An 11,308-nucleotide genomic window follows, 5' to 3' on the forward strand; every position below is an offset into this window, starting at 1 on the left:
GGAGACATATGTAATATTCTTTGTAATACTTTAAGCAATAAAAAAAAAATTAAAAATAAATAAATAAATAAATTGCCTTGTGCTGAGCTCAGAGGAGAATTAGCGAATTGTCTTAGAGCAAAAGACTAGAAATTAAAAGCCTCAAATCTTCCCATTCTGCCCCTTGCTGTGTTATTTTGACAAGTCACTTAACCTCTTCAGACTTGTATTGATCTATAAATGGCAAGTGTTTGGCAAGCGACAGGGTAATTTATGGAAGGGAAAAAAAACATCAAAGCCAGACAGACCTGAGATAAAAGTAAAACAGTAAAACAGACCAAAGAATAACCCAAAACTCCCCCTATTCACTCATTTTGATGCATCAGCATATTAAAAGTACACCTAGAAAGCTGATGAATATTCTACTAAAACCCTCCCCTAAGATTCTTGCCTGCAGAAAAAAATATATATATATAAAAAGCTCACAGGACAAAGACTCAATGCAGCTCGCTCTAGAGCATGCCCATGCCCCTTCCCAGGGTCCCCACGAGACTTGCAGCCAGGGGAGCAGTGGGCAGTGGCAGCTCCACCAGGGCTCACCCCTGATCCTGTCTCCAAGGCCCCCTTTTTCTCTGACTTCCCAATGAGCTAAAGCAGCCCCACCTTGGCTCATTTATTTCCAATAACATTTCTAGAGAGTTAACGCAGAGCACAGCCTAGGCTTTCCCCTGTTGTTTCTCCTACCCCAGTTTCTTCCTTTGTTTCACTGTCCCCAGCATTAATAAACACACTCCCTATAAGACCCATCTGGACTCGTGTTGGAAAATCTTTCCTACACAAAGTCAAGAACCACACACTACAGGAGGCCTGAGGCAGACCTGCTCCAGGCCGGCCCCTGTCCTGTAACAGAATCACTTAGTAAGTTGCATAAATGTCTAATCTATCTACATAAATGTACATCTGAAACTAATATAATATTGGATGTCAATTGTAATTAAAAAATAAAAAATAATTTTAAAAAAGGAGTCCAAAACCCGCCACAACGTCAATAAATTGTTTCTCAAAACTAATACTAAATACTAAGAAATGTATTTAAATGAAAAAAAGAAAAGAAAATATTAGTTTTTTGGTACCTGTAACAAGATAAGCAATTTAAGTGTGGGGTCTAGAGTTTACTGAGTAGAGAGGCATTGGAAAGTTGAGAAGTTCTCAAGAAAAGAAGTAATAAAAACTGTTATAGGACAGTAAGGAGCCAGGAAAATTCCAGGGCAAGATAAATTTGCCAGGTGCTTCTCATGAATTCAGGGAAGGCCACAACAAAATAAAAAAAGGGACGCTGAGAATTAATCTGTCCCAAAATATTCAGCAGAGGAATTCTGAAAGCTATAGACAGGAGGGTATATAATGCCTCAAACCCCGATGCCACTCACTCTTCAGATGAGCTGAGAGCCCATCTGCGCCTCATAAACCAAATGTAAAGATTTGCTTGCCTTGCTTCTTTAATAAAGATGCTTTAATTTCTTTAATAAAATTGGCTTAATCACAATGCAACCAAGGTCTCTCGTATACATTCATTTATAGGAGAGAAGACAAGAATCAAGGTTGGGGACAGCCCTCTCCTTCCAACTCAGGGGGCTGTTAGGTAACACCTCTCTGGTGTCTGAGAAGTGCCTCTCACAAAACTACATTAGAGTAGAAAGGAAGAAAGAGATAATAAGTATTAATACTGTAGCACAGATGTTGCTAGGCAAACCTGATAACATAAACAAGTATGGGAAAATGAGAATAATGAGGCCTACTATAACATTCTACCTATTTATGGCAGGGAGATAAAGGTTGTTCATGAATAAAAGGATGAAAAAAATCAGTGCTGTATTATAAAAATAAAGTAAATGTTTAATGATCAATATGCAAGAATGGGAGAGATATTATGAAATGCATTAATACAGGTTGTCCCCCCAAAATGTATACACACCTTAACAGTGCTCAATTCTGAAAATGAAATGTATTTTAATAAACACCGCCTTTATAATTAAGTGTGTGTATACATTATTTTGGGACACCCTATACATATTTTTTGCACAGGATTTGTTAGATAGGACAGGGGTCTCAAGGTCTGGGCAGTTCTTACAAAATGCTGTTCTTGCTAAATGTTAAAATGTAGCACAGTATTTTGCAGAGGCAGCTGTAACTTGACCAGAACCCAACAGATAGTTTAGCCAACTGCCAAGAAGAAATCAACCTGTAATTGGCCAAATAGTATATATAAATAATGGCTAGGCCTCCCCTCCAGGACACAGAGCTGTGGATGTGAACCCGTCTCCTTGCTGCAAGTAAATAAAACACCCTAAGGACAACCATACCTTGTTCTCGAACAGAGCACTCCAGGAGGCAAACCCCTTGAGTTTGGGTAACAGATTCACATCCCAAATAGCTTTTTCTTTACTTAAAATTAAAATGGTTTTATACTAATAGTATTCATGCAATTAAATAAATTAAAATATACTTTTAAGAATTTTCTTTAATTGTTAAACTCTGTCATCACTGGAGTTAAATTTGGCCAATACAAATCTATTAACAAGTTTAATTATGAAGTGAAATAGTCTTAAGTATGATGTATGGTACACCTACATATAAATGAAAATTGAGCACAAGGACAATTTACTATGGGAGCTGTACTGGAAGATTTATGAAAGCATGTAAAATTGCACCTGAAACTGTGTTATTAGTGAATATACTAAATTTATTGTACTTGATGAATGAATGTAATTAGTCTAGTCAAAGTTAGTTTGATTTAAATGTCTAAACAATGTCTCTTTTTTTAATGTGTAATTTGTACTATTTATTGGGGGTATTCTTAGACTGTAGGAGTTACAATCAATGTGTGATTTTATTTTATAGAATCATATAATATGATGTTAATTTTTATAAGTGATATTTAGATAATTCTAACAACTGTATATTTGACAATCTATTAAATGTTTTGCATTGGAAAAATGGTTTTATTCTTCTTAAATATGCACTAGTTTAACAACAGAACTGAAAGTATCTATACATTTAATTATTTACCCAGTAAGAATTTACTGAATACCTGCTGATACAAAGCATTATTAGATGCTGTGTGGAATATCAAGACATATGAGACATGGATTCTGCCTGCAAAGAACACACAATTTAAGAAGAGGGAGAAGACACAAAATAAACAGCTAAAGCACATCAAAGTGAAAGGAACTTTATGGACAAAATAGGCAGGCTTAGGGAGTCTTAGGAATAAAGAGGGCCCAGGGGGGAGGAATGCATAGGTGAGGGCTTGGAGCCACCAGAAGGCATACATTCACAGAGAATAGAAAAGTGCCACAGGATAAGGGGAGAGGAAGGCATACATTCACAGTGGATAAAGAAAAGTCACAGAGTATGGGGAAAAAGGAAACATCTTCACGGAGGATAGAGAAATGTCGACAGATGCTGGGAAGAGGGAAACACATGTTCACAGGAGATAGAGGAACTTTGCAAGATAAGAGGGAGAGGAAGAGGGGGCACCACGTGGGTTTTGGACTTTGAAGCTGATATTCTGCAGGAGTGACCAATTAGAAAAGCACAGGGCCACGAAATGGGGAAGGGGTCCAATTAGAAGGGAGCATGAAGGGACAAAGAACTACAGCATTTAGAAGCCTTAGAAAAAGGGCCTTAGTGGGTTACCCCCATTGGGAACCCCTGCCTACATGGGGGTCTGTATTTGCTTCCAATAAGTTTCCACCCTTTTACTAACAAGTATTTTTAGTCGGAGAATTTTATTCTTCAGACTTTGTGAGGCAAGAACCCACAAGGGAGAGATCCACTCCCTAAACTCCACATTTCAAAAGTATAAAGCAATCAGTATCACAACAACAGTACTTTAAAAAGCTATGGAGTTTACAGAGAAAGAGAGATTAGTATTTAGAGGGGGAAGGCCCTGGAAAGTATCCTGGAGCTCAGGCTTGGACAAGTGGAACCTTGATGGCTGGAGATGGGCAGGACAAGATCTTCTTGGAAGTAAGAACCCCAATGGAAGAGCAAAGAAGCTGGAGTGAAAAGGATTTGTTATGTGAAAAAACAGAAGAGCACATGAAAGGGAGATTGAAAATGGAATTTGGGAACAAATTAGAGAGGGTGTCACGACTAATCTGAAGAATGAAACAGTATAAAAGTACAAGGCAAAAATTACTAATAATCCCACATTCCACCTAGAAAATAACAAGCATGTATTTTTCTCTTTTTATGTATGTGGGCATACAGAAAGAGAGAGAGAGAGAGAGAGAGAGAGAGAGAGAGAGAGAGAGAGAGAGAATGTATATATTTTTACAAAGATTGCATCATTCTACACATACTATTTTCTCAATTAGTAAAAGTTGTATTTTTCACGTCGATATTTCACCTACAACATCACTTCTAAGAACCTCTTAGATTTATATAAATTATTTAATCAATCCCCTACTGTTGGACATTTGAAATGTTTCGTAACTGTCTGTACATCTCTGGATATTTCCTTGGAATAAACTCTCAAAAGTAGAACTAATGTATCCTAGCAAGTGTGCTTTTAACCTTTTCTTTTTCGAAATGAAGTTGGCTTTTTCTGCTTATACAAATAATGCAATTCATAATTTTAAAAACATAATATATATTCCATATTAAACTTCAGACAGTACAGAAAGAATGACAGAGATGAAATCCTAATACACACACACACACACACACACACACAACTTGTTGTGGCCTGATATTTTTTCATCTTTACAACATACTGTGGACCTTACTCCTTGTCTGTAATACAGACAGGGAATGGTTCCTTCCAAGGCTTTGATACATTTGGATAAATTCCCCTCAGGGTGCTACCAATCTGTTAGGACTGTAGGGCAATATAATCCTTAATGGCCATTTGCAAGCTTCCTGCCACAGGAGAACAAAAGACCCGGAAAAACTTCCTGGACACTAAGAGTTAGACCATACAAGGAATTGAAACTGTCCTGCATTCCACCTGCATTCCAAGCTCACCAGCTCAGTCCCCAAACTCACTAAGATCAAGTTTCCCACCAGCCCAGCGACTGCATGTAAGGATGAAACTCCAGCTCCTGAGTGCTGCCATCATGGACCGAATGTCCCCTAGGCTTGGTGCTGCGCAGCCCTTCCCTTTGGATGTTCTATCCCCCACCCCTTCCCTTAAATAAATTCAATTTTACTTTAATCACTGTCTGAGATGGCTACTTAGCCTACCCGTGCACCACCATGCTAACCCACCGTGTTCACCTTTCACAATCTACATTCCCATCAGTAGAATAAGAGTGACTGCTTCCTCCCATTTTTATATTCTTCTTAGTCCTCCCCAAATGCATAAACAAAAGGTGATACTTATTGATTTATTTACATTAAGTAGTTTACAAGTTAATTTGAAATTGTTATGGGTTATGTCTTCAGTTATGGGTTTTATTTTGTTTTTTATTTATAAAAACTAGCACCTTTTAATCAATACTTGCAAATATGTTTTATATTTTGTGAATTTCCTTTCAATTTATTCATGGCGGGTTTTTTGTCACACAGAAGCTTTATATCTTTAAGTAGTCAAACTCAGCCATCTTTTCCTTTATGATTTCTGTCCCAGTGAAGGTTTGGGGACATAACTGGAGCATTATCAAAATTGTGCTATATGAAAGCTGGAGCCTTGAGAAAGCTACTGACTGATCCAAGGAACCCAGGAACAAAAGGAATTCAAAGTCAAGGAAGAGAAAGAGTCAACAGTATTTAACAAGAAATTTCATCTGGAAATGTTACAGGGCAGTGAGAAGCTAGGAAAATTCCAGGGCAAGTGGAATAGGGAAACTAAGACAAGAATGTTAAAACAAGGCCAAACCGTGTGAACAATTTGCAACCAGCTTATAAACCGCAAGACTGCAAGCCCTTACCTTTCCCAAGGACAGCTTGAAAGCAAATGGTTAATGACTCTCCAACTAAAAAATGCAGGAAGTGGGAGGGAGGAATAAAAGGGCTGTTTTATTTTATTATTTTTTAAATATATTTTTATTGATTTCAGAGAGGAGGGGAGAGAAATAAAAAATAACAATTATAAGAGAGAATCATTGATCAGCTGCCTCCTGCTAACCCACATTAGGGATCAAGCACGCAACATGGACATGTACCCTAACCAGGAATGGAACTGTAACCTCCTGGTTCATAGGTTGATGCTCAACCACTGAGCCACGCCGGCTGGGCAGGGCTGTTTGATTTTTTACTCCCTAAACAAAGAAGCCAGCAGTTTCAAGGTTGGCAAGATAAAATTGCCAGGTACTTCTCATGAATTCTGGGAAGGCCACAACAAAGTAAAAAGGGACCTTGAGAATTAATCTGTACCAAGATATTCAGCAGAGGAATTTAAAAATCTATAGACAGGAGAGTATATAATGCTGTGAATCCCCACCCAACTCGCTCCTCATATTAGCTAAGTGATGCTCATCTGCGCTCTGAGCCAGATGAAATAGATTCGCTTGCCTTGTTTCTTTAATAAATTTGCTTGTTTTAATTGCTTTAATAATTGGCTTTATCACAATGCAAGCAGGGTCCCTCATTTAAATTTAGGAGGCTGTCAGATAACAGCTTTTCTGGTGTTTTGGGTACCTGTAAAGAGAAAAAATTCACAGATGACCCCAAGGTTTTGAGTCTGGATATCATAAGGACATTGATGTCATTAACACAGTGAAGCACACAGCAGAAGTGGGTCTGCTTAGAAAGATGAGAAATTTCTACTTTGTTTGGGGTATTTTTGTGGTCCCTTCCAAGATGGTCCTCAATGATCTTCACCCTTAATTCTTTTTTTTCTTTTTTTAAATTCACTCTTTTTTTAAAAATATATTTTATTGACTTTTTACAGAGAAGAAGGGAGAGGGATAGAGAGTTAGAAACATCGATGAGAGATATCAATCAGCTGCCTCCTGCACGCCCCCTACTGGGGATGTGCCTGCAACCAAGGTACATGCCCTTGACTGGAATCGAACCTGGGACCCTTCAGTCCGCAGGCCGATGCTCTATCCACTGAGCCAAACCGGTTCGGCAACCCTTAATTCTTGATGCAAGATAATAAATGTTTATTGTTTAAGCCACTAAATTTGAGGCAATATGTTATACAATAGATTACTAAAAGAGATATGACTTGAAGATATCTAGCTGGCAGATGAAATGCAGAGCTAGGGCGCTGGAAGGTATCAGGGCTGGAGAGAGGGTTTTAAGAGTGATCTGCTTAGTGGTCACAATTGAAGTGAGGTGATTGTATACAAAGTACAGAGAAATGATGATACCGTTGTAATAACTTGGTTATTAATTAACAGGAAAGGTGCAAAGGGAAGGCCAGATAATATAGGCATGCCATTTGTTCCAGCAAGCTGCAGGTTAACACTCTCCACGTGTTTCCCACAGATCCTGGGGGAAGTGACTGGACAAAGGAAGATTAGACGCATGCCCAGTAAGCCTAGGTGACATAGAGGGGGTGCCTGCCTGTCGGTCATTCCTGGGAACAGGGCATTGGACAGAGTAGGCATACAGACGTGGCCACTGCAGGTGCAGGAAAATTTGATATTTAAGCTCCTAAATAAAGAGCTTCTCTCTCTTGTCTGCTTGCCCACGCACCTTGCTCTCTTGTTGTGCTCCCCTGCATTCGCCGACATGGCCAGGTGGACCACACACAATGGACTAATGGGCTACAACTAGTCCGATGCTACATCGGACCCAGCTCCACCATGGAACAGCAACTCTCAACACTGGCTTTGCTTTTAGCTCTGCTGGATTCCCAGCTGCACCTTTTCCAGGACTGGTTTAAGGGAAATGGGACTTTGGAAACCAAGGGATATAACTCCATGAAAATAAAGCTTTCTACCACATCTCATCCTCCCCGGGGGGCCTCCAGAAATTCTTATTCCAGTGGCGCTCAAGAACTCCACTTCCACTAGCAATGGAGAAATTCCACCTGCGCAATTCTCCAATAACAATGAGAGTCAACAAAGGATATATAGAAGGTGAGTAGACAGAGAGGCCTGAGAAAAAGTAGTCAGATAAACAAGGAAGTGAGCAGAATAATGTCATAAAAGGAAGCACTGACAGACACTAGAATAAGAGGACATTAGTAGAAGTAAACCATAGATCCATGAAAAGGGCCCTATTTTCGTAAATCAAGCATTCTCTTGGAAGTTAATCATCTATACTTTCAGTTTTGATGTAAGTTTGGTTAGTCCTCTCTTTTTTTCTTTTTTGCAATTTTTTAAACTGTGATAAAATAAATATAACAAAATTTATAACATTTTAACCATTTTTAGGTGTCCAAATCAGTGGCATTATTGCCATTGTGCAGCTTGAGTAGTCCATTTTGCAGACATTATGTATAAATCTTTTTCTGCTGCTCTCATTTAGAAATCCTCTAGAACAGGGCTGGGGAACCTTTTTTCTGCCAAGTGTCATTTGGATATTTATAACATCATTCATGGGCCATACAAAATTATCAACTTAAAAATTAGCCTGCTACATTTGGTCAAACATTTAATTAACTCACCCCTAATGTCTTGGCAGGGCCAGACCGAATAATTTCGAGGACCTCACACAGTGCACTGGAAAAACAGAAGTCAGCAATAGAGGAAGGCAGTACCGCATAGGCCTTGCAGGCCACCCCAAGAGGTGCCATAGGAGCCAGGGTGATGTGGATTCTTTTCTTTTTATTCTTGATTTCTTTTTCTTTTTGTCATATATATAGTTATTGATTTCAGAGACAAAGGGAGAGGTAGAGAGAGATAAAAATATCAATGATGAAAGAAAATCATTGATCAGCAGCCTCCTGCATGCCCCATACTGTGGATTGAGCCTGAAACCTGGGCATGTGCCCTGACGGGGGTAATCGAACTGTGACCTCCTGGTTTATAGGTCAATGCTCAACCACTGAGCAACACTTATTTTTTTTAAATAAGATTATTGGTTGCTATTTGGACAATGGATTTAGGAGGTGGAGTGAACAAGAGTCAACTAGCTCATACTTGTAAAAAAAAAAGACCCCAAAAAAAGTGTTTCCTTTAAATACTGGATTAAAAGCCAGCTGAATAGACCACTGAGTATAAATAGGAATTTGAATTTCTTAGTTTTACCTTTGCAAAATTGATCTCTTTTATAACACAGTGCTTGCTATCTGATTTCCCTTTGGCCAAGTATGCTTTCCCAAAGGCACCTTCCCCAATGACCTTAATCACATCATATTTATCCATGGTTTCCAATGCATGAAGTTTCCTGAAATTAGAGAAATGAAATTTTATTGCACCTTTTTCATAAACATTAACAAAGTCAGAAAATTGACCACTAAAATGTAAAAGAACTCATTTTGCTAAAACTTTCCTTCGGACCTCAACCAAGACAGTCAAATAACTTTCCAGGTGGCCACAGGTAACAACCAAAATGAGACGGAGCTTCTTGGTGGGCTCCCGGATCAGACTTGGGCTGTTACTCAGCTTTGGAACACTCCAGTGAGCGTGGGCATTATCACCTCTATAAAGCAGGAATGTCCTTATGCCTGCGGAATTTACAATCCAGCCTTTCTCAGTAATGAAGTACTGCCCCCTAGGGGGCATTTTGGAAATTTATGGGGTTTGGTGGTTTTTTTGTGGGGTTTTTCCGCGGTTGTTTTTTTTGTTTGTTTTGGTTTGGGTTTTTTTGTCTGGTTTTTTTCTGTTCTCCTTGGAGATGGAGAGGCACCGTTTTGTGTGTGTGTGTGTGTGTGTGTGTGTGTGTGTGTGTGTGTGTGTTTCTGTTGTCCTCAGAGATGGAGAGGCACCGAGGAATTTAGAAGCAGTTAGGGAGTGGGACACTAAGATTCCGAGATACAAGGGATGGTCCGGACAATAAAGGATTATCCCGCGGCCCTACATTAGAAAGTCTCTCACACATTCATGTCCGTGGAAAAATCCGCATATCTGCAGCAAGAACCCAACTCTATTTTACATATGAATACAAAGCAATTTTTACACAGTTTTAATGAACAATTTTCGAGGGATGCAACTAAACGCAAATCAAGGCTTAACTGCACTTTGTTTTGTTTGGAAGTTTACCAAGAACTCTTCGCCGTTTTGGGGTGTGTCTTTTGGAAAGTCACGCCCCCACTGGCCTCTGCTAGTAGCTGAAACCATCGCGGTCAGGTGACTCCCTGGCAGGGTGTGGGAGTCAGTACTTGTTCAAGTGTAGCAGCAACAAGCATTTACAGATGGAAATATTTTATTATGAATTGTTTCCTTGCATTTCCTCTTTATACTTCAGTTCGGGTCTAATACTGACTTCTTAAAACTGAATGAGCAGGCTGGTTATTTTTTTTAAACCATTTTTTAAAGTTGATTTTCAGAAAGAGGAAGGAGGGGAGAGAGAGAGAAACGTTGATGTGAGAGAAACGTTGATGTGAGAGAAACATCCATCAGCTGCCTCTCGCCTGTGAGGACCTGGGATCCTACCTGAAACCTGGGTGGTTGCTCTGACCTGGAATCAAACCCGCCACCTTTTGGTGTGGGGAGGACGCTCCAACCAATTGAGCCACACCGGCCAGGGCGCTTATGCTCTAGAGCAGCGGTTCTCAACCTGTGGGTCGCGACCCCTTTGGAGGTCGAAGGACCCTTTCATAGGGGTCTCCTAAGACCATCAGAAAACACATAAATAATTACATATTGTTTTTGTGATTAATCACTATGCTTTAATTATGTTCAATTTGTAACAATGAAAATACATCCTGCATATCAGATATTTACATTACGATTCATAACAGTAGCAAAATTACAGTTATGAAGTAGCAACGAAAATAATTTTATGGTTGGGGGTCACCACAACATGAGGAACTGTATTAAAGGGTCTCGGCATTAGGAAGGTTGAGAACCACTGGTCTAGAGTAACTTTTGTCAGGGTAGGAAGGGGGTAGATTGAATGTGATGGGGCACCAGCTCCGCACCCACAGGAAGCTGCGGACACCAGAATTTTGAGGGAAGCAGATAGGGAATCGAAACTCAAGGGCACCAGCGCGGGAACTACGGGCCCCTGACGCTCCCGAGGTGGCACCAGGGGGTGAGAGCCCCAGGTTTTGGGGAAAATCCTCCTTTAGGAACACTCCGGAAGGAATTGAGTGCGCTGCGCATTGCCATGGAGACCGACGCACAGGAGACCGCTCCTCTGCCGCCTGGTCTCCTGGGGTATGAGCTCCATTCCTTTCCCTGAGGATCCCAGAGCCCTGGGGAGCAGCCCGGGGTAAGGACTAGGGGGCCCGCGCGCTGCATACCTGCTCCCGGGCTGCGCGGGG

The 11,308-nt window shown here is 40.2% G+C and overlaps 1 protein-coding gene across 1 annotated transcript in view; it reads right to left on the reverse strand.

Annotated features, from left to right (window-relative positions):
• The window catches only part of NEK5 (NIMA-related kinase 5), a 99,025-nt gene extending 87,723 nt beyond the window's left edge, over positions 1-11,302 (reverse strand). Inside the window, exons 1-2 of the mRNA XM_014548313.1 lie at positions 11,288-11,302; positions 9,129-9,267 (exon numbers count right to left, since the gene is read on the reverse strand). Coding sequence (XP_014403799.1) covers positions 9,129-9,245 — 117 coding nt within the window. The 5' untranslated portion in view covers positions 9,246-9,267; positions 11,288-11,302. The remainder of the gene's footprint in view (positions 1-9,128; positions 9,268-11,287) is intronic.
• Between the last annotated feature and the right edge of the window lie 6 nt (positions 11,303-11,308).

The sequence above is a fragment of the Myotis brandtii genome, unplaced genomic scaffold (genome assembly GCF_000412655.1).
Source record: "Myotis brandtii unplaced genomic scaffold, ASM41265v1 scaffold500, whole genome shotgun sequence".
In the NCBI taxonomy this organism is placed as follows: Eukaryota; Metazoa; Chordata; class Mammalia; order Chiroptera; family Vespertilionidae; genus Myotis; species Myotis brandtii.